The following is a 27,715-nucleotide window of genomic DNA, read 5'->3' as shown; positions in this document are numbered from 1 at the left end:
AATTTTCATTAGAGGAAATGGGCATAGAGTTATTTTCAAAGCTAGACAATATAAATTGATTGCAAGGCAGAAAACTAAAGTTTAGAATAATTGATGCATTAGATACCATAGCTAGAAAATAAACGGAGATTGACAGAGAATAGCTACAATTCATGATATTAAATATCCCCCCATTACAATTTCTTGGAAGAAACTGGAGAATTTCCTCAACAAAACCAAGAATGGATTCCATAAACCAAAAGCCACAAACTATACATTTGGTTATTCAAACATTATACTATAGTTTTATTAGTGCACATCCAGGGAACAATAGCTGGGATTCATACCCCATTCCACCATAAAGTAAAGATCATCCATCATTGAAATAGCCCTTTGGTTTTTAAAAGAAAGTTGTCTTAACAAGGGATCAGAATTAAAAAGGCCATAGTGCTATGTAAAAACTGAAAGCTGGCTTTAAAACTTCCATTAACTAGGCCAATTATGTACTGCAGCTCAGAATCATTTTTGTTTCATAAAAAGGGAATACACCTCTTTTGGGAAGAGGGAATGCAATATACTCTTCTGACGAAAATCCAAAGAGCCGAATTTTTGGTCTTTTTTTTTTTTTGAAAAAATCATCCTAATAAACCACTAGGCTTTGAATAATAATTCTAAGATTAAAAAGCTATGTTGCCTGATGATACCACCCCATTTTCCACTTCAGATGAACAGCAATCATTGTTAAAATATAGAATATATAATATAATTTTTGTCATTATTCACCCGTTAACTCCAATGTATGCCAATTGTAAAATTGTGAGCTAGTTCTCAGCAGTTACATTCCCTTGATCATGTTGTATGAGGGGAAGAGGGAGGGGAAAGGCCAAGAGCTGGCAGAAATACACTGGTGTGCTCAGTGGCACGTGATACAATCATCAGAAATGTCATGTCACATAGCAAATGCAGTGGTCACCAGCTCCTCCCCAGGGCTGTGTCACTTCCATGGAACTCTGAACCATGAGGACTTCAGCCTTCAGTTTCCGCCTGCCCTTCTTCGGAGAAAATTGGTTATTGCAGCACCAAGCCAACCTATGAAAAATATTCAAGATGAAATGAAGAGTTAGCAAGTATTTTCGTGCTTTTGACTCAGCAGGTCTATGCACAACTCACCTGACGGGTGAATCCTGCTTTATACTCAAAGCAGGTTGTCTCCTGAATACTGAAAAGGAGTTTGATAATCAGTGCTGGCCTTTAATTTTTTTTTTTTTCAGATTTTACTTACCCATAATAGTTCAAAACTTAGGAAGGAAGGTTATTTTTTTTCTTCAATATTTACTCCAAAGGAAGTCTGAATTTGAGACCCCTTTCCCAAAGATCAGAGGTAAAACCAACCAACCAAACAAAACAAGCAGATATCCTGCTTATTTTGCCAATTGCAAAAGATTTTTCCTCCCAGCAAATGTGTTTATGTGAAAACCAAACTTACACATGTGAATCTCAGCATTACTCAATAACCTGGATCCAAAGAAGTATTGGATTGAACCATGCATATTATACTGATTGGGATTTTCTTAAATCAACCATATTTCAAATCAATCCAGATCAATGCAAAACTGTAATGCACACACGAATATTACACATGAACTAGCTAAAGACTATAGCAAGAAAGGATGGAGCAGGATAAAAAAAAAAATCTTATTCCTATCGAAATATTAAATGCCTGCAAATTAAGGCTTTCCACTAATTTATCTGCATAAATATACAAATCATTTCCCCTTACAACATTTTTTCTCTTATATACAGAGAAAGAAATTGTTTTAGGGATTGGGCTCAGAAGCATAAACTTAAGCAGTTTACTTTGTAATAACTAATTTCCACGGGTGTTACTTCCACATAACATATAAAAGCTGCTACTGTACTACTAAACCGCCTCTTCCTTTGGGGGGGAAGGGGGCTTTTGCACTCAGTGCAAGCACAAAGAAATCCATGCATGCTTATTCTGTAGCAAGTCCCAAGATCCATGAGCCTTACTGCAGGATAAGCATGCTTAATACTTCCAGTTCTGTTCATTCATTCCACTAACCCTGTTCTCCCGTTCTTGCCTTTAATGAATATTTGACATGGAGAATCTCTTATCCACACAGACTCCACTATTTTCTCACGAGTTCTTAAACTGATAAGAGGTGGCCTTCTATATGCACAAGGCATAAGAAGGGTACACAGCTCATACGCTGATCTAAATTTGCAATGAAGGAGATGCAGCGGGTTTCCTCATCAATTCTTTTCCACCCCTGCTCTCATTTGCACCTTTTGCCCACATTCATTCAGTTACTTTCAAAGACACTTCCCCACCACCATATTCTCAGCAACAAGAGAGCACCTGGGATGGTGCTTCTCTTACCTCCGCTTTAGTCACTCGCTTATTTGGATCTCCCACAAAACTGCTGGTTTTCAACATCTTCCTCTAGAACTCCATTTTCAGTGAATTTAAGACTCCCCCCCTATCTCTTTGTTCCTCTGAGGTAATTGCAGTAAGTAGACAAGCTATGTTCCTTGGGATTACATTGCAGCTGTTGCTACTCCTTCTCTCCAGCAGCGGATCTGCCTATCCTTTGTGTGCCTCAATCTGCATAATGATTTGGAAGGCTCTTTGTACTGACAACTTTTTTCATGTCATTTGTCTAGCCTAACATGCAAGAGGCAGGGTTTTACCCACCTTTTCTGCTCCCATGCTGGGGCATTTCCAATTGTAGAAGTAATACTGCAAGTTTCCATCGCCAATTCCAAATTTCAGCTTTTCCAGGAAGGTCTTGTTTTCCATAAGATCCAGGGCATTGAAAACATCAAAACCCTTCTGCAAAAAGAGGCAGTTAAAAGAAAACTTGGTGGGTAAATATGCTTTGTAGCTCCATGGTATTAAGAAGAAAGACGTTTTGCTCAATTGTAGAATTAATTTCATATATTTTTTTAAATGCAGAAGGCTCACTACTTGCTGTTTTTAAAAACAACATCAAGTAGTGAGCCTTCTGCATTTTTCTTCTCTGAGAGATTGATTGCATCAACACCTTTCCCCCCTAAATGCTACATCATTTAGAAGCAAACCAAGAAAGAAACTCACCAATTTGGCCAGTATGAGAGCATCATTCATGAGGTCAATAAGAGGTGTTTTGGTGTGGACATTGTAGAAAGAATAGGCTGCCTTCAAACTCTTGTGTGTAGGATGATTCATAATGGTGGAGGGCAGTGTATAGAAACTCAGGAAATCTGTCACCTTCCCGTCAGTGTTCTGGTGAAAACAGTTAGATACTTTAGAATTAATTTTTTTCAATCTTCAATCAGAGGAAAAACAATTGTAATGTTAGCACCATCATCAGCTATTATGCCTGTTCTCCACAGTTTAGCATAGTAAGGAAATTTGTATAGCATTTCCGCCCTTTTTGTATATTATTCTGGCTTAGATATGAAACAGAATGAATAGGAAATCAGGCAGAAGAGCTCTATATGTACCGCTTCAGACTGCAGGTGGTAAATATGTAATTTTTGAATTTTCTGTTCTTTTTCCTCTCTCCCATTCCCCCGTCTCAAGTTCCAGGATTTTAATAAATAGAATACATTTCTCTAGGAGCAGAGTTTTAAAAATGGCATTCAATTTCTGAAATCTTTATATATAAAAGCAAAATACCACTCATGCATCATCATGAAATTTCCAGAACTGTAAAGCCTACAAACTTGAAATTTGGCACATATGTTCCTCTTGGCTTCTAGGTGCTCACTAAGAAAGGATTTTTCAAAATGACCACCCGAGCATTAATACTTCGTATATTATAATAATAATATATATTGACACGCTCTGATACTAAGGAGTTCTACTCACCCTCCCTACCTGAAAAGAAATCTGTTCCAAATGCAAAATACAAGCAGAAGAGAGGAGTTTCAGTTTTACTTTCACAGAAGCAAGCAGCTTTACTACAGAACAGTTGAGCTAAGCCACACCCAGGCTCCTTGCTATCTCCTTCTTGCTCACACAGCAAATACTGTTTCAGTTTCCAAACAGCCCTCAACTTTCTCACACACTGACAGGATGCTAGCCAGATGAATATTGATGGATGCTGGTAGGCAGAGACAGAATTCCACCCCCCCACCCCCTGTTATTTTCTTCCCCCAAAACCAAGCCCAACCATATAGTTTTGTAGTAAAGCACGGGTATCAAGCTAATGGCAATATATAGTTGATCGCCTCAGAATTCCATCACTTCTTTCACTTGTATCTGCAGTTTCTGCTCAAGTTGCTTTAAATCCAATTTTTTTAGATATAGCAGTGCACCAGAGCACAATTTACTTTCTGGATAGTTGGAGCTATTTTCTGGATAGTTGGAGCCCCAACTATTTGTCATCCAAATCAGTTGGTCTTCAACTCCCATAATGATTTGTCCATTAGACATACTAGCTGAGCATTATGGAAGTTGATGTCCAACAAGACATATGAAGGGTATTAGGTTAGGGAAGACTGTTTTGCATTTAAAATAAACAGTTAAGAGAAGAATTGAATTCTCATCCATGCATTATATCACACTTACACAAGACCATGAACATACTGTGAAATCTCTGCTTCAGTTTTGCATGTCCAAATTCTGCACTGAGGTAATAATTTAAAACATAGTCAGAATGTAAATTGACCTTAACACACACACACACACACACATACACTTACTTTCTCACACTCATAAACACTCTGCTGATATACTGTATTTCAAAACAACGGTGAGCTGATTGGACTAATAAAAAAGGAAAAAAGCCCTCACTTCAACAACAAATGTGTCAATGATGTTGAGCTGGGGCAGAAACCAATGCTCCACTTCTTCTTCAGTCATCATAGGGGACAAATGGAATTGTTTCAAATATTCTGCCAGAAGTTTGTGCACAGCAGGGATATCTTTGCGCTCCATTTGCCGTAGTCCTGGTGTCTTAGTAGCCTGGAAAGAGATACAATTCACTCATTTAGAAACACTCTCTATATTAACTTTGGTTGAGGATGAAGGGAAGTGTTCCTGTCCGTTTTCAAGCTATATTTCAAAAAATCTCAATGAAAAACTATTCCTTAATGATACACCAGCTTTGCATGCAAACAATCAGTCCCTGACAACTCTATAAAAATAGTATGCTATCTGTCAAGGTGGCAACACTAAATTAGAAGAACTGAATTCACAGATATTGTAAATTAACATGGGACTGCTCCTACAATGTCTTGATTTTAGAAGCAAAGAAGAAGTTCAAAGAACATTTAAATCTAAATACCTTGCTAAGATGGCAATTAAGTTACACAATTCACACCGTTGTGCAATCATTAGCACCCAAAGCTAATGATCCAGAAGAACACAAAAAATCCCCCCCATTCCAAACTATTAGCCAATGTAATATGGTGGAAAAAAAATCTAAAAATGACCAGTCTTAGTATGAGAGGGAACAACTTTCACATCATTCCCTATACAATTTCTTGTTCTGCATTGTCAAAATATCTGACAGCCATTTTCTTCATGAACTAGAAGCAATTTTTCTGGAATAGAAGAGAGCTCCCAGGAAGTGCTAATGCTTATGCTTCTATAAATATCAGACTTTCTAGCACAGAATATTTTATCCAGACTTGAACTAAACAGTAATATTTGAGAAGATTCTGCACTGGGAGTAACCAAAATTATCTAAACACATCTGATGGTAATGTGGAGAACTACTTCCTCATAGAAGAGGATGAATAAAATGGGAAAAACAATGAATAATGCTTTATTCAAAAATACACCAGTTACTGTTTCCCATGGGGTAACTGCCGGAATCCTGACACTATAGACCAGTGGTGGCAAACCTATGGCACCCGTGCCACAGATGGCACACAAAGCCCTCTCTTTGGGCATGTGCGTCATTGCCCCAGCTCAGCTCTGCCGTGCATGGGTGCATGCCTCCCGCCAGTCAGCTGGCAGGAGGCAATAATTTGCTCTGCTGCACTTTGGGAATGTTATTTTTAGATAATTTCTGGAACTGCTAAAGAAGTGGAATGCAGAACGTAGCAAAGCAAAGCACAAACACAAGCCTATTCTAACTTGAAATTCATGAAGACAAAATCTTTTCCAGCACTGAAAGTTGCAGCTTAAATATAACTCTTGAAATATTCCCCCTCCCATTAGATTTAATTGTTGTTGTTTTTCAGTCCTAAGTGACACTCTCAGACACTAAATTTGGAGAACAGGTGAAAGATGGGTCAGCAAAATTGAACATTTCTTGAGCTTCTGTTATAAAAAGAACTCTTTAAGAAATTCTTTAATCCCTGTCCATAATCACACACCTCGGGAAGCCGATAAAGCTTCATGGTGCGTTGCATAGTCATGTTTCTACTGAGGTGGGAAAATTTGACTTCAATCAGCTTGCGTGGATTCAGTGACCGATGCCAATACCTATTTAAAAAAAAAAAAAGCAATATCCCAGGTTACTCATTCCATTCATATGGTGTTCTTCTTCAAAGGGGTGTGTGTGTCTATCTTGAAACCTATCAACAAGGCTTAGCTCAGTATTAGAACTATATTTTACATTCAAAAGGTATGTATTTTTTTCAACCATTTCCAAGAACAATGAGCAGCTGTCAATCTAAAACATGTTTCTTTCCAGCATCTCATATTCTTCATATTCCCAGTCATTCACGATTTTAAAAGTGAAACTACTTTCTTAGCAATAGTGATACTTCTAGCATTTATCTGGGCCCATCCACTGCAAAATCTACAGTATCAGAAAACTTGATACCTCCCTTCTCTCTTCCTCGTAATGAATTTGTCTGTCCATACTGGCAGAGAAATGGAAAAATTAAGTCTGAACCTCTAATTTTTATTTTTTTAAAAATATTTACTTATATTATCCCACCTGTATTACTTTTACAAATTACGCAAGGCACCAAACATCCAATACACCTTCCTTCGCCTAGTTTTTCCACAAGAACCCTGTGAGGTGATTTGGGCTGAGAGTGACTAGCCCAAAGTCACCCAGATGGCTTTCATGGCTAAGGCGGCAGTTGAACTCACATCTCTTGCTTTTTAGCTAATGTTTCAATCACCAGACCAAACTGGCTCTATGCTCATGTCTAACTCACTGAGACAGATGCAAAATTGATGTTTAATTTTGCAAAGCAATCTTTACTTCTCACCCCCATTAACTTGTGAGCTATGGAGAATGACTGGCTTAAATACTGGCCCTACTGTTTCCAAATACACACTGCTTTATTCTCAAGCTAAGGTAACTAGTTAATCAGCCAGGCCAAGAACCTCCATGTTCTACTTCAGTAACTTATGCCTAAAGAAAATGTTCCGTGACTCCTGTTTTTTGCAGTATGTAAGGAGTTTTCAGCTCAAAAGTGTCTTCTCTTGCTCAATAATTCCCTTTTCTGGTTTGAGGACTAATTTTCTTTTCTTTTTTAAAGTAAAGGGTGTATCTAAGAGATGAGATTTTAAGTAACAAAAATGAAACTTAGGAAAGAAAACTTAGGAATTGATATCTACCTGCATGTCCCAACGGGCTTTGGTAGAACCACACCAGCTGTGTACACTGCCTGAAAAATCCCTTCCAAGTGGACTCGTCGGGTGATTTCCCGGATCAGAACAGGTGCCACCCTCTTGGAACGCAGTTTCTTGTGCACACAAAGGAAGTTTATTTCTACCATCTTCTTTTCCCTTTAATGGAAGAGGAGAAACCATTACTCACTACTGTTTCTTACAATTTGGAAAGCAAACTGGAGGAATGTAAAAAAGATGTATTTCTGTATTTGCTAAGGCTACAACTTTTTCTCCTCTCCATCTAAGAACCTAAGATATGCTGTCTCGCTCTGCAACACAGAGTTACATTCTCTACTTCAGGATGTTTATATCACCATACATTTATAAGATCTTTTAAATGGAAGGACTCAAACCTTCTACAAAGTCTTGCTTATTTATTCCACATAGATACCTGTGTCAAAAAGCTGAAAATCACTCCATAAATGCACAGAGCTCTTAATTTGAAAGACTACAATGTGAGTTTACTTTTTTGTTCAATTCTAAGCTCCATTTAACTCTCATCAAGGAAGAAAAGAAAGGAGGGAGGCAGTTGGGGAATGGCAGCTCTTTGGGCATAAACAGAGAAGTGTGACTTAACTTACGTTTCATATATGTGGATAGCAGCTGGAATAGCACTGATGAAGCCAACCAATTTCTTGCTTGATATCACCCTGACACCACAATGCCATTGGGGAAGCCAGCCCGGAGGACGCAAAGCCCTGGAGAAAATCCACAATATTATAAAATAAAATGTTTTTGATCCAAGAACCTGCAGTATGTCACCATTTAGCACAAGGCATTTACAGTAGCCAGTGGATGGAGCCATGTATGCCAGCAATAGGGAGACAAAGGAAATTTTATGAGTGTGAATCTCATAGGAAAGAAAACCTTTAGGCATTTAATAACACATTACAAACTTCCCTGTCAACAAATTGTTTCACCTGCTTTTCATTCATAAGGATTCCCTGCATGAATTAAAAGCAAGTCTATAAAAGGAACTATGGGCTAAAATTGCATGGCACTTGCAAAAGATAAATAGGAGACTACTTTTTCTTCATGGGAAACCGACTCAGTTTCCAAAGTGATGACAGGTAGGCCAGCCTCTTGCTCCAGGGCCCAACATGAAAGCCAAAGAGGCTAGTAAAAGAAAGATGGAAGAGTCACCCTTGCTTTTCTAGTCCATTGCAGCAGAGAAAAGAACTTTTCTTCCTTCATAGCCAATAATAAAATTGAGTGAAATGGAACAAGAAGAACAAACTGTTTACTCCTTCACCAATCCATTCACTTGGAGAAAATCCCAAATTATTGAATGCCAAGGCTGCCAGATAAGAGAACAAATGCCGTACTAACACATGGTCTTATTCCAATAGCCATTTTGATTCAACCCTAGCTAATATATCCATAGTAGGTATGTTAAAAAACAAATCACTGACCCTAAGAAAGCTGCCAATATGGGATTACTCTGTCTGAAAGAGGTACCTTTTTGAATAATACAGAAAGCTTACATTTACTTTTGGGGTTTGTTCTGACTAGCTCTAATTTATGTGAACTAACAATAATAAGCTTAGGCTGTCCCTATCTAAAGAAGAACCACCTTATTGGTACTTAAACCTTAAAATGTCTTTTCCCACCAATTCAATTTAAATGAACGTAGAAGGGAAATCTATTCTACCTGTTAATACATTAATATAAGCAGTTCTTCTTAGTGGGCCCTTTTGTCACACAGAAGAAGGAAACGATTGACTTGTTAAATGTTTACCTGAAAGAAACACAGCCCCTCATTCACCGTATGCAAGGACCCCCAAAGCAGGACCCCATCATGGTTTTCAGATCTTTATTTGAAATACTATGAATTGTCTGTTCCTTATTTTTTTAATGTTTTCCTTTCACGTTATGCATGTTTAGCACACTGAACTAAATTACTATGCCAAAAGCAGCATTTCAGCCTGTGAACCTGTAAGGGCAGAACTGCCTCCTATTTACCAACTACTCAGGAAGATAAAAATAGATTTGCCTAATGCAGATAAGATAAGCTAGCTCCTGCGAAAGGGGCTTTCAGTCTTTTGACAAAAAAGATTTTAGAGAGTAGGTAACATGTCAAGATGAACACAATGAATCTACTCCCCAGCGCTTGGAGAAAACCTCTGTGTTATATTTGTTGAAAGGAAATAGTTTGTCTTTATTATCTTCTGTACAAGAAGAAAGAAAAATGGACAGACACCTCTGAGATATTCAGGAAAAACTATAACTCACCACAGGAGAAATTCAGGGGAATAATCAAACCTAAACATGTTGTCATCATCTTCCACATAGTTTTCATTCAGGAGAGTATACAGTTCCTTCAGCTAAAGAAAGTAAAAAGGAGAAGCATAATCTGCTTAAGGAAGCAAAGCTTTCTCTATTAAGAGAAAACAGGGTACCTGCTGATTATTAGAGATTCACTGTGGGGAAAACAACCAACACACTATGGCAGAGGTAGAAATGGCTATAAGAAAAATTTACTTCTGTCAATGGATTTTAGCAAATAATTTTAATCCAATTCTACTGAAGCAATAAAACCTATGAATTTACAGCACAGTTTGTGCATAAAATTTTAAACCAGTCCTGAAAGAACCAGTTTTTAAACTATAAAAGTGTAAATCAACATTGGCTCTAAGATAAGGAGGTATTTCATATTCTCTACACATGAGGTTCTGAGTTAAACTGTGACACAAATGAGTAGAACAAGAAGAGAAACCCAGAGATATACAGCAGAATCAAGCGCGCAAGCCACGCTAAACACTACAAAATGAAATTGCAAAACAATTCTGCAAAAGATGCTGCCACAAAGTCTACAAAAGAAACTGTTTTTAGAAAGATTTCTGAATGTGGCTGGGAAAGAGAACAGGAAGTATAGCTGAACAAACCAAAGAAGAGGGCAGGTGCAAAAGTAGCTGTATCAATCACTTATGTCTAACGCAGACAAGAAGAAAAAGGAATATAGGATCATTAATAAAATGCTTGAGAATTCAATTAAAAAAACAGGACTCTAAAACTGATGCTAGAGAAAGCGATGAAAAATATCATAATAGCAGAAAGAGGGGTGAAGGGAGGCGGTTGCTTTAAAAAGAAATTTAAAGGATGGTTAGTTCTGCCTCATCCCTACTCACCACACCTCGATCCCCCAAGTCCAGAGCATCCCACATAAAGCCCTGAGGCAAAGTATAGGGCTCCTGACGGATGTTGTCCTTGTCTGGTTCAACAGGTCCATGAGTGTTTACTACCTCACCTGAGAGAAGGGAAACAAGAATGAAAGCAAGCTGTCTCCATACATGAGAATTCACTCTCCAAGAAACATTCCTAGCCTTGCCTAGTCAGTCTTTATGTCTAAACTCACAAACTACTTTATTACCTTTTGTTTGGGCAGCTCCAATCATCCATGCTTCTGATTCCTATGACACTATAGCTACAAGACAGCCTTAGAAGGGAGTATTTACAGCTCAAGGTTGAACAGCCTTGTCCCCACTAGCTCACATGTTATTCCTGTTTTCAGTCTACATCTAATCAGTTCCTGGCCTTGGATCAGTATTGCTTCTAATTTGAGTCTTCTTCTGTCTCTCAATGTGGCATGAAAGGCATGAATGTACAGGTAGTCCTTGACAATTGGGACCGGATTTCTTTTTATTAAGCTGTTAATAGTAGTTAAGTCAAGATACCCATGTTTTACAACATTTTTTGTCGTGGTCATTAAATGAATCACCATGGTTGTTAAGCAAATGCCACAATCCTTAGTATAAACCCATTCTTCTGAATAGGCATGGCAAAAATAGGCAAAAAACCTGGCAAAAAATGTTGCCAATGATGGTCATCTGACTGCATAACACTGCAACTGGTCATAAAGATGAGGCAGCTCCCAAGCAGTCATGTGCAACCCTGGGACGGTGAGGGGATATTTGTACATGGTACATTTTACAATAGCCAAAAGTGCTTGATGGGCCATAAAGCACCCATTTCGGGCCAACTGTAATTTTCAATAGTCATTAAGTGACCAGTCATAAGTCAAGAGTTATGTGTCCAGTTTGCACGTGCTTTATTTTCCTTAAAACAGAAAGAAGGGAAAAAGGAAAAAGACCCTCTTTTCATATCTACCTAACTTGGGCACAGGCTGTGTATCCCAGAACTGATAGCTGCGTTTAGTGGCTTCTTCCATGGTCTTAGCAGGCCCTTGTCCTACAGAAAAGAGCTCAATGGCTTTTTGAATCTCCTGCATCCTTTCTGCTGGCAATGAATTCACCTGTATATGAACCAAATGTAGAAAAATTAATAGACTGACCAGCCTTCATTATTTGTCCTTTGAGAAAAATTTAAACGGTTCTCTTTTTTGAGGGAGAGATATCCTGCCTTTCTCCTCTAAAGACTACATAAAATGCATATGTTTTCCCTTTACACCTCTGCCTATCTTGAACAAGAGTAAGAAATGTTGCATAGTCAATCACACAATCTCCCAAGGAAACCCCTCCCCCCCCAAAGAAAGAGCTGCTAATTTATATAGCTGTTGGTAGTCAGGCCATGACCAGACAGATTAGGATTACTGCAACTGAAAGAAACAAGCAGCTTCAATGTGGATTCTTAGCACTTCTAGTTGCACATATACCACAAAGTAAATAAGATAAGCATTAAGCTCCAGTATAAGCATATGTAGGTATGAAGGTTTGGAAGAATTCAACATAGTAATCTAACAAAAAAGTGATTTTACCTTTGCAGATTGATCTTGGACCAGATCAAATTGCTCCCCCTTTTCTTTCTTCCGTTTCTGCTTCTTCTTCTTCTTTTTACACACACTTTCATCTGTTGAGCTGAAAAACAAAGGGAACATAAGAAACAAACCTAAGATATTCACTGCTAACAACAGGATTTTGAGACTACAGGAGAAAAGGAGAAGATTCAAGAGTTCCTTCTTTTAGGTTGTTCACCACACATTTTTGGGTAGTCTCAAGATGCTCAGAGAAACCATTGCTAGGAATTAAACCGTGATGGTATCATATTTTCCTCCCAGATATTATCCTAGCATCTTTTCAAACACAGGATCAGAATGAGAGAGAACCATTTAGTCACCAAGTCCTAAATTAATTCCTTGCATCAATCCAAATTAAAGCATTCAAAACACACAGCTGGTTAGCCTCTGTGAATGACAGCACAACCTTTTCTGACTAACTGCTTCTACTGTAAAGCTGTTCCTATTGAGAGGGACACTTTCCTAATACTTAACTGGAATTTTCATTCTTTCTAATTCTCTGACCATTCTTCCTGCCCTTTCCTTAGCATGTTTCGGTTTGTCTGAATCCTGTGATTTGCTAAAGTATCCCTGTGAGAGAGATGGGTGGCTCATATGTCTGATAAATAAATAAATATAGGGCTATTGAGAATAAAATTCTCAAAAGAGAGTTCAGTCAATGTGGAATAATGTGGAAGTATTAATTCTGTGATTTGGATTCTAGACATTTAAATTAAGTATATTAACTATACTAACCTAGAGGTGCACACTGCAACTATTCTGTGCTATATTAACACTGCACAGATACTATCACTGTGGATAAACGTATTAGGATCTATCCCAATCAGAAGCCCTGGATGACCAAGGAACTCCAGCGTCTCTTGAGTGACAGGACCAAGGCCTTTAGGTCCGGTGATGGGGCAAGATACAGTGTTGCCAGAGCTAATCTGAAGAAAGGTATTCGGAAGGCCAAGACTGATTATGAGAGGAAGATTGAGGATTTTTATAGCAATAACATGAGGCAGGTATGGTGAAGGAATTCAACAAATTACAAACCATCAACCAACCAATGTCATCCCTGCTGAGGGGGATGCTTCTTCATTGGCAGAGGAACTGAATCATTTCTTTGCTCATTTGAAGTGGAGACATCAGAGACAGATAAAATACAACCACCAGCCAATTGTAGCCCCCACCTCATTGTGGAGGAACAGATCAGACATCCAGCCCTTGCTTATCAATGGAGACCGAGTGGAGCAAGTGGCCAGTTTTAAGTTTCTGGGTGTTACCCTAAAAGAGGACCTGACCTGGGGTGCCCACATTGCAGCCCTGGTCAAAAGGGCCCAACAGAAATTATACTACCTGAGACTTCTCAGAAAACAACAACTGAATGAAAAACTGCTGGTGATCTTCTACCGCTGCACCATAGAGAGTATCTTAACTTACTGCATCTCTGTATAGTTTGCCAATTGCACAATGGCAGATAGGAAAGCACTCCAGAGGGTGAACGTCATTGTCCAGAAGATTATTGGTTGCCCTCTCCCCTCTTTGGAAGAGCTTTATAGCTCCCAATGCCTTAAGAAAGTTCAAACATTCTCAAAGATCCATCTCATCCTGGGAACCCTTTTTTTTAACTATTACCATCTGGCAGACAGTACAGAATAATAAAAACAAGGACAAATGGGCTGAAAAACAGCTTCTATCCCAGGGCAGTAGCTCTTTTGAATTCTGCTATAGTGCAGTGTTGGTGCGGTGTTGGGGGTTTTCTGTTCAATGTGTGAAGGGTGAAGGATGTGTGTTTGTGTTTATTTTCATGGTCATGGTCATGATGTGTACTGAAGATGGTGTTTGATTTTGTTGTATAAGGTGCAATGACAATAAACTAAACTAAAACTGCATTTGCATTTTTGCAACCATTTTATACTGTTGACTCATAATCAGTTTGCAATCAACTATTCTAATATCTTCATTAATTCTCTTGCCAAGCCAACTCCCTCATTCCTACCATGCCTATGTATTTTATTTCTGATTCCTAAGTAAATACTTCTCTGCTGTTTTCAGTTCTTCTAATTTTTTTTTTTCTAAATATAGATATCCCACCCAAATTTAGGCCATTTGCAAATCCTAGCAACATTCCCTCCAGCTCCTCATATAAACTTCAAGAGTGAATCCCATGATTTGCTATTCTAGTTTGAAAATAACCTTAGGCAAGTATTCTCCTAATGTTGTTAAGCTATCTATATATTCTTGCAATTGTCATACTATCCATAATATCCTTAACTGGCTTTCTAACATGCTAATGCAAATATTAACTGCATTTCACTGGCTTTCAAATCAAAGTCAGTTTCTATTGGTCTGAAAGACTGCACAAACAACCACAAAATGCTTCACGTTTATCTTGAAATTACCCATGTATGTATACCATACTACCATTCACAATCCTATCATTTCCATCTCTGGCTAATATATGACATAGACATTGTGTTTATGGGGAAAAATAATCAACGTCTCATGAGCAGACTAGGGATAACCAAAGGAAAATGTTGGACTGGCTCCTTCTCCCAAGAGGAAGGTGGAATGAATGGAATTAAGTTGCGTGTTTATACAATTAATAAAGTTTCCTTTGATGTGCACTAAAACTGTAATCTGTATTCCAGTTTTGTGAAGAAATAAACAAGGTTGATCACAATATATGATATGAAATGTTTACATGAGTAATGTCACTTGCTTGGCTGTTACTCTGGTGCAGCACATTTTCCTTTCTTAATGATACTACATTAATTTTTTGAGTCAGAAGTCATGGCAATAATGTAAAAAACTTCAAAATATAACAACTTATAATATAATTCTATACAATCAACACACTATTATTATTACTGAACTTAGCATTATTTTGCTTAGCATTAAGATAAAAGACTCAACTATTTGGATAGTAACAATCTTAATTATTACATTAATAACAATATAGCATATAATAATTTATCAACATAATAAAATAATAATAATCTTGCACAGAGTGGCAATCCTTCTGTGCTGGAGATTTCACTTTAAATAATAGTTTGGTTGTCAAGGCAACATGGGACATTTTGGTGATGTGACATATATTCAGTGGCATAACGAGGGGAGAGGGAGATTAAGAAAAGAGTTTGAAAACATGACTAATAAAAGCTTTTGTTTATCCTGACCTACAATTTTAAATTATGAATTATTATGAATTGTTTTCCAAATATATGTTCTTCTGCAACACTGCAGAATAACAATCATTGTAGACAAATATTACCATTGATCTACTTCAGTTGATCTGTCTCCAAGGGATTCCACTTTAAAATTGTTCTAACCATCTTTGATGAAACATTTATGTCAGTTCTTTTGAATATTTCAAAAGAAACATTTTAAAAAAACTTACAAACGAGATTGCCCTGGCATTTTGCAAGGATATTTTTTTAAAAATTAAATCCTCAAAATTGGAGACAAGCACAATATCATGAACAGTCAGTTCAGAAATTATTTTTCTGAACCAGAATTGGAACTGGCCCACAGAAATGTTTCAAATTGACTACAATTTTAATGGCTTCATTTAGGTAGAATAAGTGATTGTTTTTTTTTTTTTTTTTGTTATTTTGAAATAATTAAGAGTTGAGAATCCTCATTGGAAATTACCTGGTATCAACCAATCCTTATCATTCTGGAATTCAGAATCGGCATAAGATACTGATTAGGCACCATGACTGCTATGAAAACCTTCTTTGTAGCTGGTGTCTTCCAGTTGTTTTGGCCTATACTTTTCTAATCCATTAACATTGCTTATGCTAGCATAACAGCAGTCTTCGAGGAACAAGTCATTTAATGACTGGTCAAAGTTACAACCAATTCCCCAAAAGCTACACGTGATCCCGTTTCAGTTATGACACTTGCAGCCCTGTGTGTATATTTCCCCTTACAACCAACTGTAGAGATGCTTCAGCACACCCATCTACCAATTTCTCCCCATTCTTCCTTACTGTGTCCCCACAAGCACTGGGCCTGCTTTGCCATCCCACCGGATTTCACATACTCCTTCCCACTCCCAGTCACTGTTCACTTACCTTTGAAGGTATCCAGCGCTCATAAAGTTGCCTAGGGAAGGCCAGTCCATTGTTGGGCCATGCTAGCTTTATGCTAACACAGTTAATACTGCGTGAGCTAAGGTTACCAATTCTTCTTTTCACCAGCAACAACTCTCAACATTGATTGTGCTACAGTAAAGTTAGCATAGCTAAGACTGGGGGAACTAACGCTAGCAATGAAAACTGGCATGATTTCTTCTCCTGAATTGTGCCACGTGGCCCAGCAACAGAGCAGTCTCCCTCCTTATCCTGACCTCTGAGGATCTTTGAAATATAAGTGTGAGATTGTGACAGAGTGGACAGTGATGATGTCTATAGGGCAGTGGGGACCCCAAGGGGCTAGAAGGGGATCATGGGTTTCTCCAGGTGTGGGCCTTAGGAGGCCTTGTGAGGCCCACTGTAGCTGGGTTTGTCCCTGCACTACACTTCCCAGGGTCTCTCTCAATCCAGAGGCATCTCATGCTCCACTTAATGATCCATGCATTGATTTAACAGATGCATTAGGGAGAGCAAAGAAGGGGGATTATTAATGAAGCGATTCACCTCAGACTCCATTGCTGTCGTTATCATGAGGACTACTTGTATTGTAAATTGAGACAGGCTGCTGTTTTTTTTAAGAAATCTGCAATGTTGTTCATTCTTCAGGTAAATGAGCATTATTACCACTATTACCTTCCACTACAAAAACATTAAGGTAGACTATCCAGAACTTCTCAAAATAGCTTGCTTCACTGGTGATTAAAATGTTCTTTCCAACAGAAATATAAATTGAATTTCTGGAAATTTTAAATAATTGCACCACATCACTCTCTAATATATTGTCTGCTGAATCATACCCTCTCAAATGTAGAAGCTAGCATAAATTCTACTTCACAAATATACATTTAATCAGCTACAATACTTTGAGCAAATAAACTTTCCTAAACCCAAAGGGATAGCAGAACAAGTCTGGGCAAAATATTATGGTGAGAAGGAATCTGCATGCTTTTGGTTGTATATAGTGGCGAAATCAAATGAAGAAAGAAAACTATGATATAAAAATATAAAGCTCTGTAGCACAGATTAATCATAATTCCATAGAAAAGAATAAAACACATTCCATATAACTCACATAATGTCTTATTGTCAAAAATGTATAGTTGCTGTGGGTTTTTTCTTCTTTTTTATGCAACATCACCTGCAAATATGGCAATCAATATACAATAATCCAATTATGTCTTACTACTGCATAAACTCAATCACTGAACACATAGGTGGTGTTTAAATAGAGAATTAAAAAACACGGTTAAGCTGAATATAACTAAAGAAAATAGAGAAATGCAATTGCAGTGTAGTGTCAGTGTAGTGTTCTAGATCACGGTTCCCAACCTTTCAGGTTCCGTAGACCAACAATGGCCAGAGGGGAAGGGGGGAAGGGTTTCACACATGCAACCAAATCCCGCACATATGCAAACAAAGCTTTGTGTGCTCGCTTGGCAATTGTGTATCCCGGTTCCCAATGGGCCACATTGGACCAGAGATTGGGGACTCTTGTTCTAGATGAAAAAGATGAAGCAAAAACAGCCCTAAACCAAAAAAATAGTGCTTTTTAAAACCATTTAATCATAAAATGAGAACTACACCATGTGCCATGTGCTGAGAACAAAACCAAGCAAGATATCCCGCTGGGTATACAAATGACTCCAAATGATTGAAATCACACAAAATAGAGGAAACAAACATAACACAATGCAACCCAGGGTCTCTGAACAATACAACAAATGAAAATAACCTCTAAACCCATAGAAGGCATTTTTAATCTTACGTCTAGCACACAGAAAACAGTATAAGGCCCAGAAAATGAGCTGTTAATCATTTCTCAATGGACTGAGGTAAACAAGTTTTCTTTAGACTACAGTTTAAATTATATAGGAACTATTATATGCTGCTCAGTCACTTGTGAAACTGGCAGCTATGTAAATCTGATATGGCGGTTGCAGTGGCTCAGCGGTTAAAGATGCTGAGTTTGTCAGCTAGAAAGCTGACAGCCCAAGTTTGAGACTCAAGTGCCATGTGATGGGATGAGCTGCGATTACTTGCCCCAGTCCAGCCAGCCATGGCAGTTAGAAAGCATGCAAATGCATATACCACTTCGGTGGGAAGATAACAGCATTCTATGCACCTTGGTGTATAATCATGCTGGTCACGACCATGGAAATGTCTTCGGACAATATTGGCTCCTCAGTTGAGAAACAGAGATGAGCACTAAAGTCAGATAAAACTGGATGGGGAAATCTTTACAAATTTGACAAATTATAAACATTTCAATAAAATATTGTTTTGTGTACATAATGAAGATACACACTCTCTTTTTACTCATTAATAATGTTCACTAGTTCTTAATATATTAATACTTTATTATTCCTCCCTTAATGGTTGACCTTTATTATTCTTCCCTTAATGGTTGACCATTCAGTTAAAAGTAACGTCATGACTGGTCCTTGTATTCACAACTATTACAGTATCCCCATGGCCACGTAGTCAAGATTTGAGCACTTTGCAACCAGCAGGTGTTGAGACACTGTTGCAATGGTTCCACAGCCATTTGAGTGCTATTTGCACAATTCATGGCTGGTTTCCATCAAGCAAGCAATGAAGAAATCAGCAAAATCACAAGCTGCAGTCATGCGATAATGTGCTTAATGACCATGGGTGATTCACTTAATGATCGCAGCACAAGTGAGATTGTAAGCTTGTTGCGATCATGTGATATTTTGTTTAATGACCATGTTGCTTAGATGGAGTTGCCAGTCTCAAATGTGGTTAAGTGAGCACTACTTATAATGTTGTTTTCATTAAGATGGATTGATCTTTAACTCATATTCTAGAAATGGTTCCATTTCAGGAACATTAAAGTTGTTCAGTATCTATTTGGATTCTCATAGTTCTATACTTTTCTTTCTTCAAAAGAAACCACTGAATTATACCAGCCAGGTTGCATTAAAAGAATGCAGGATGGCACTTGTGTCATTTGAAAGTTGACTCAGCCATATTAATATAGAACATTTTCATGAAGCACAACCTCTCTTCAGGTGTATCAGTTCAATGTTAAGTCACATGGTAGAGAAGAATAGTTTGTTATGCTGATAATTGGTCAGAGGAGCTTCAACCAAATTAATCTGAACCTTAAAGACAAGGGGAAAAAACCCTAAGATTTTAACTATTCTGAATGCTCTCTCTCTCTTCAGTGCATTTAAATGTTCAGAATTACTGAATTTATGCACATAAAAACCAATCTGCATCATCTGAATAAAAACATGCACGATCCAAGCTGTGATAAAAAATGAAAAGCTTCTTGTGATTAAATCACATGAAGAATGACTTAGCAGCAAAACTCTTGAAAACAACTTGCCACAGATGTGGTAAGCTTTGAAAGGAAACAAAGATAGTAACCTCCTTATAAGGCCTTCATTGCAGAAATCACTTAACATTTTCTAAATATTCCCAAAACACTGAGCAGGACTTATTTATTTCTATGATTTTATCATTCTAGCCAGAATATAGAATTTAAATTCAAGTCATTTATATCCTTTCATTTTTTATTCGGCTCAAAAACCTAATCTATTGCTGAGATTACTCTGGTTTATGCTATGAATACATTGTACTGAATATTTTCACACAGGAGCCCTTCAGTAGGAAACAAAGATGGTGAATGTTTTTTTGGTCAGATTTTCCTTTACAGATAATTCTGAAGGAAAAGCTATTCAGTAAACCTTGTTAGTTTAATCAAAAGAGTTCGGGTTTATTTTTTTCCTCTGCAAATGTTTCAATTATTTCACAGATGTGAGAAGTTTTTCAATCCAGCTGCTGCTAAAATGGATAGGAGTTAAAAGAACAGTAGGTCTGGGGGATGTTGCCCCAAATTTATCAGGTATTTTTGAGTGTAGTAAGTTGATTTGATTCAGGAAATCCTGCGCTGTTGTTTTTGCAGTGCATCCAGAAGTTGTGGTAGAACATTTTGGAGTGGAGGTTAAGGGCCCTTTTAGTTTTAATGTCATATATTTTATTTTATTTCATTTTTTAAAAAATGGCATAGTTCCAAATAATTTATTTTTACTCTTACCCACAAATATAACAGCTAACAGAGCAGGGGTGTCAAACATGCGGCATCACATGGTTGTCACGTGATGTATCGTGACTTTTCCCCTCTTCATTAAAATGGACGCAGGTTAAATGGTCAGCACGTGATGCATTTGGTCCATGGGCCACAAGTTTGACACCCCTGCAATAGAACATATGTTTGTTTTTTCTTTGATTTTCAGTCCTACAGTATATAAGGTCTCTTACCATATTCTGATATAAAAGGGATGGAGACACTTCCCAAACTAACTATGTATAAACTCATATTTTCCCAAACGAATTAGCAGAAGTTCAAAATCTGCCAGTGGTATAGTCATTCTAACAAGTGTTCAAAATTTGGAGTAGATCAAGGAACAAATAATTTAGAAACATATTCTTAAAATAATAAATTTATTAAATTCCTTACTATAGCTTTACTAAATATTTTCCAATTATTTTATTGTATGTATTTAAACATCATTAGTTGGACTGTGGATCAGATAATTTGGGAAATTTTAATCAAGTTTTAGATCACTCATTAAATTACAGCACTATTCCACCTAAATCTAATTTTTTACTCATGGAAATTACTGCATGTTTATATGCTCAATCCAGAGATAAGGGGTGAGTTTTAAGTCATCTTTAACAGGAACCACTTTTTTCCCAGCTTCCTATTAAACTTGTTCTCAATGAGATTACTGTCTGGTATTTTGATAACATAGTAGAAGAAAGAGTTGCTCCATGTTTTCCAGAGGATATTTAAATATAATTTATTGTTGATAGCTGCAGCAATTTTATTTTTAATTTACACTACATTTTGTATGAAAAATGCAAATAATTTCATGCTTGTAATATTTGTAATAATCATGCTTGTAATAATTCAAAATTGTAATTAATATTGATAGAATTGTTTTATTTCCAATACTTCAAAACATATAAACAATAGAATATTGATAATTTTAATACTGCACACATATGATTGCAATAACAATATCATGATTTGTAATATAATAAAAGGACAAATATATAACTTTATTAAAGAATCCATTTTTATAAACAGATACAAGAAGAGTTTTCTTTTTTATGGTCGTTTTATAAATGTATTGTTTGGGATACATTTTAAAGAATATGCATATAGTCATATTTTTCTTATGCTTTATGGAAGTTAAATGAAATTTTTTTGGGGGGGGGGGAGTTAGTGAACTTTTGATATATAAGACCTACTCCAGAAATATTAAAATATTTCAAAACTTAATTTCCTTGTCAACCCTAACCTGACAAAGTATTAGACTTTAGGTTGAAAACATTTCTATAATCTATTTATTCAAGGACACATGGATTAATTATTCAATATTCTGACTCAATAAATCAATATATTTTCATGTTTAATCTTGAGTGAATAATACTGAATCACATGTAACTGAAGAAACAATATTTTAATATAATTTTAATGTTTATACATAATTACCTATCTAGTTAACATTTTCAATAAATGAATTAAAACTATGAATACAGAAAAGGTTTCCAGTCTGGAATTGTTATCTCATTAAAACATACATTGAATTTTTTGTCCCAGCATCAGTGGAAGTTTATATTAATGATTTTTAAACAAAAAATTTCTTTACATTCAACTGTGCTCCAATTTTTCCCCACAACAACCACACTGCATTAAGAGAAATAACTAGTCTAAAGTCTTCTGGTGAACTTTTGTGTTGAGAGCTGACTATTCCAGGCCGGTATCTTGATTAAATTACTTATTGTACTTGGATAATTGTACAAAGAGAATGAGCCTTCTCTAGGGTTCAGCATAATCATTCATTTGAAGTAAATTCTTAATGGAATTATCTTCTAGAAAAGATTCCGAGAGCATCTAATAAAGTTCAGTGTAACTTTATTTAAGATGACCCCATTCTCATAATCTAAACACTGTGACAATGGATGGGGAGAAAAGTAAGTATTTTCATTATTTTATTTTAGAAAAAAGGTCACATCTATTTGATGTTTCCCCTAATACTACTTTAATCAGTTCTATTCTTTGTTTAGATTGCACTGTGCCCTGGATTAATCTTAATATTGCTCTGTACAGAAGTTCTCAGTCTGAAAGTAGTGAAGGTTGTTAATTATCTTTTCCAACCTAATTTTACATAGTCTTTGGCATAAAACTAAATTATAAAAGGCAGCCAAAAGAGACAAATTGTCTAAGGAATACAATATTTCAAAAAATGCTGATTTGTATCTGTCCCTATGTTAGAGGTATACATAAAAGCTGTGAATATAATACATTTGTTTTGGAAAACTCCTGAGAATTCTTAAATGCAAAAAGCAAAGTCTGACTGGAAATTCCCCAACCTCAACCTGCATGAAAACTGCAATGTATTACCAAATCCTATATAACAGGTCTGACTAAAAAGCCATTTAGTCAACTTCTAGCAGGGTGAACTTATTTATTTATATCAAAGCAACCAAAGTGGGTTTCAAATCATCTAGTGCAGGAGTATCCAACCTTGGCAACTTTAAGACTTGTGGACTTCAACTTCCAGAATTCCTCAGCCAGCTTTGCTTTGCTGTCTGAGGAATTCTGGTAGTTTAAGTCCACAAGTCTTAAAGTTGCCAAGGTTAGAGACCCCTGATCTAGTGTGCATTTAAAATTTTCATTTATCTAAATAGAACTTCATTAGTTTTCCAAATAGTAAACAATGTATTTTCTAAATAATATATATTTTCCAAGACCAACTAGAACAAGAGTCTTCAAACTTGGCAAGTTTAAAGACCCCTGAACTAGAAGATGAATTATGATTACTGGGCAGAAATATTTATTCTGATTAGTCTTGAAATCTCAACATTTAATACTCAAAAGTACAATATTATTCTGAAGTCTAATGTAAGAGATAACTGCCTGACTCTAGTAAGTAAATTCCAGAAAATGTATGTTAGCCATCTTCACTAACCACTTTTTGAAATATCACAAAGTTTTATCTTGCTCAAATAGTAATTAACTATAAAGTTCCACAAGATTTATCATGAAATTCAAGTTAAAACATTATAAATATAACATTCCTCTTCCATATCACATGGAAAATAAACCACACAAAATAATGTCTGTTCTGAGGAATTCTGGGAATAGAGACGGACTAGATCAGGGGTGTCAAAATCGTGTCATCACAACAGTGTCACATGTTTCGTGACTTTTTTCCCCTCTGCTAAACCGGGTATGGGCATGGCCAGTGCATGACGCATCCGGTCCGTGGGTCATTTGACAGCCTGGACTAGATAAATTTCAGATTAAATCCAGAGTAAAAAAAAAAACCTTGGAATATGGGGTTGAGGTAAGATTGTACTCCACCTAGAAAGCCAAGCTAGAGTTAAAACCACCTCCCCAAATTGTGAATGTTTTTTTAAAAAAGATGTTATGACCAGAAGCAGTTTTGATTAGATATGGTATGACAATTTAAATTATAGTCACTCCTGTAAAATATTTGTCTACAATTGTAAATTTGTTCAATGGTACACTTACATATATCAATAACATAGAAACATCTGCAGTATTCCCAATTAAGATATTGGGTTTTGTGTATAATCTGGGAACAGAACATCTGATTAAAATAATGTTGGAATATGAATCTGCTTGTATCCTCAAATCATCATCTGAACACACTCCAGCTGCATGGGAAAACAAAGGAGATAAATTGGGAGAAAACGCAAAGTAAACGTTTGTCCTAGGTCTGTGTTTTGTTGTATTATTGCCTATGGTTTACTGATTTCTGGGTTTCTTTATGCAACTTTTCAGGTACAGCTGGAATAATAAGCTTTTAAAAAAATGAATATATGTAATACAAGATTACTCAGCCAAACAGGAAGAGTAGAATTGTAGTACTTGTGCTAATTTGGCTCCTTTGAATGCCCCAAAATCGCATTATACATTAGCTGTACTGAAGCTAAGCACATCTGGATCAGTGCAACATTAAATACTGCTTTGAATTCCATAATGGAATCAGATTTTTAAAATCAATCTTTGCCATTCCATATGATAAAATAAGTCACCTATAAACTCTATTCTCTTCAGTTTAGTCTTTAACATGCCATAAATAAAGAGTAGATGTATTGCTTCCACATATTCATTTTTTTAAAACAAAAATCCTAGTCACATTCTACAAGGGAAAGTTTTTATTACACACATCACCAAGACTGAATTCTTAATCCAGATTCTGACAGCTGAGTTGCCAGCTGAAAAGAATCTTGTAATCTCAACCAAATCAAAGGTGTCAAACATACCACCGCAGAGGATGTATTGCTATGATTCTCTTTGTGATGAGAGAATTAATATTATTTTCTAATAGATTAATTTTAATAGACCACATATTCATGGGTTTCTTTTGCGAATGGGCCTGAAGTTAATATTTTTTGCCTCTTCCTCCCCCACCCCCGATAGGCAACTATTCAACAATACAGCTCTTATCATAACTGCATTTCTGTATAATTTCTGTATAAGAGTAGATAGGATAGGAGATGCCTTAGCTCAGGGCTATCAAACTCCTAGCCCAAAGGCTGGATGCGCCACACACTGGCCACTCCCACCCCTGGTTAGCGAAGGGGGAAAAAGTCCTGATACATCACATGACACCGCCGTTAAGACATTGAGTTTGACACCCCTGTCCTGATTTCTGAATAGTCATGAAATTGTTAAAGATTCTTTAGAATCTAAAGAATCTAAAGAGCTTCTTCCAGATAAATTATAATATAAAACAGAAGAACATAATGGGAAATCTATTTGTTTTCACACATTATACAGTAATAATAGAACTACATAATAAAAAGCTTGTTTTGTGAGAAGAATAGGTAGCGAGTGTCATCTTTGGAAATGGGAGTGGCTACTTGTCTGAAAAAGAGATCACAAACACTCAAGATGTTGGCTTTTCAAAGAAATTCTGCACATAACCCCTCTTATTGTGTAAAAGTATGGCTCTTATTTACTAACCACAGGAAAGCCTGAATAAATTTATTGTCTTTTCATGTCTGAATAAATTTATTATCTTTTCCTTCAATAAACCAAACTGGAGGACATTGACATACATTTGAAACCTTCCTTTGGTTGCAGGGAGTATGTTACATATAGTAAAAGGAATGTGGATCTTATCAATGTCATGAAAACTTGCTATTTTGTGTCAGTTTGACCTAGTTTATGTATTAGCTGAGAAGAATATTACACTGCAAAGCAGGCAGTTCTATACTGGGTTGCCACCTATCACAACCTTTGACTTTCTATATAATTCACAAAGTGTATAGAGTAGGTGATATAACCCACTGTGACATAAATTAATAATTCCTGATGGATTCAACAAATATATATTTCGCCAAATATATTTTAGCTTGACATTTTGTATACCTCAGCCAATCCATAATTTACTCTGAACTATTTTTTCCACTAACTTAATTGTACCTATATTATGTTCTTTGCCTCAACTTGTTGAATTTCCTTTTTCTTAACAGTCACGCCTTTGAAAGTATTTTTTTCTAGGATCTGTTCGAGGTTTTCATTGTAAGGAAATGGACAAATTCCTCTTCTTCTATAAACAACCCCATAGCCATGTTATGCCCATGTAATTACATCAAAATAATCACTTGGTATTGGAGACTACGTGTTTCTGTCCTTACTAAAACAGAATCTTAATTTTCCAATACTTAGACATGGTGATTTGATTTTCTTTTATTTTCACACTGGGTTGCCTTGAAGCTGAGCCAGAGAAGGAAATTCATGATCTAAGCAAACCTGAACGCAAATCTCTTGGTAACTCTCAGTGTGATTAGCTAAAAGCATAGAGTAAGAGATGAAGGGAAACCTATCCGTATAAGACTCTGAGGAGCCATTGTCAAAGCATATCAAACTGAGCTAAATGGGTAAATAAAGCCTGAGCTGAGATGATGGGATTCTCCCCCACCCCCGTATAAAGCAAGCAAGCACCATCCCTGGCCATAATGAACACCCTAATTTAGCCCAAATCACCAAATATCTCAGCTAAGCTTTGGTCTCATTACGGTCTTGGGACACGCGTCAGGGCCGACAATTGCTGAGTTTTTCCAGTCATGCTGCTGTCGGCAACTGTGGTCGGCGGCCATTGGTGCTTCTTTGGGAACAGGCAAAGCAACCAGCCATTCAGCATACAATATCTAGCCCCCCCACCCAATCAAGTGCTACGCAAAGGAAAGTGGGTTAGGCCTCGCCCACGTTCTCCCTTTCCTCCCTCCCTTCTACAATAATACTACGACGGCTCCGCTACGAGGAATTTTGCTCCATGAGACTCGGCACCCGCTTGCCTTTGGTTGTAATTCTGCTCGTCATCGTTCTCACAATCGCTGCAATGTTGGTGATTATTCTCCTCGCTTGCTGTCCCCTTCACCGCTGTCTCACCGTCGTCCGCCATCTTGGTAAAGGGAAGCCTCGTCAACTGACGCGGTTGCGCAGTGCCCAAAGCCAAATCTCGATTGGACGCTCAACTGCTGTGCGCCGTGGGATTTGTAGGCAACAATGTAATTTACAAACCCCTCATCAAAGCAATAGAGGGCGTGGAATTAAAGTACCCATGAGTCTTTGTGGAAAAAATGTTCCCAGTACTGAACTAGCTCTCTCTTATCTCCTCCGGCTATCTTGCTAGCAGAGGTGCCCTAAATCACAGGGAGGATGGAATACTTACTTAACTCTTATTAACACTTATTAACAAATTCCTTGTGTGTCCAATCACACCTGGCCAATAAAGAATTCTATTCTATTCCATTCCATTCCTTACTTAATTGTACCTCCAAATTTTGACCTGTTTATATCAAGTAAAAATATTACAATAAAAATGCAACTAAAAAGGCAAAATGAACAATATATTAAATCAATAAAAACACATAATATTATTTAGTTCCTAAACGCTGAACAGAACAGAATCAACTTAATTTGCTTTTCTAAAATTCAGCCAGATGGGGGCTGATTGACCCTCGAGGGAAGTCTTCCATATAATGGAGTTCTAATTTTGAAATAACCTTATTCTAGATATGGAGCAGTTTTTTCAGGGGCAGATTAAACCTATCTGCCTAGATTATTTTGTTTACTTGTTAGGTACTCTGTTGTATTTACTTGAGGGTTTAATTATGTTTCATTAGATTTTATCAACTTCTTTGAATTGTAGGTCCAACTATTACTCTCTTGCCCTCTATTTTAATCCTGAAACTGGT

General features: G+C 36.8%; 1 protein-coding gene across 1 annotated transcript; it reads right to left on the bottom strand.

The window, feature by feature from the left end:
* Positions 1-256: 256 nt before the first annotated feature.
* Positions 257-27,043, bottom strand: NMT1 (N-myristoyltransferase 1). Its single transcript, XM_087945330.1, has 12 exons — positions 26,813-27,043; positions 12,282-12,381; positions 11,675-11,819; positions 10,696-10,814; positions 9,800-9,891; positions 8,149-8,265; positions 7,514-7,684; positions 6,313-6,421; positions 4,781-4,951; positions 3,098-3,265; positions 2,696-2,833; positions 257-1,068 (listed from the first exon to the last, which is right to left on the bottom strand). Exons 1-12 carry the CDS (start codon positions 26,917-26,919, stop codon positions 1,048-1,050), a joined length of 1,458 nt encoding a protein of 485 aa, XP_087801456.1. The 5' UTR covers positions 26,920-27,043; the 3' UTR covers positions 257-1,047.
* Between the last annotated feature and the right edge of the window lie 672 nt (positions 27,044-27,715).

The sequence above is a fragment of the Notechis scutatus genome, chromosome Z, assembly GCF_049901735.1.
Source record: "Notechis scutatus isolate UNSWTSFEM ecotype Mainland chromosome Z, rNotScu1.2, whole genome shotgun sequence".
NCBI classification, from domain to species: domain Eukaryota; kingdom Metazoa; phylum Chordata; class Lepidosauria; order Squamata; family Elapidae; genus Notechis; species Notechis scutatus.
Note: the sequence above shows the minus strand (reverse complement) of the source record. Positions and strands in the feature narration are given on the sequence as shown.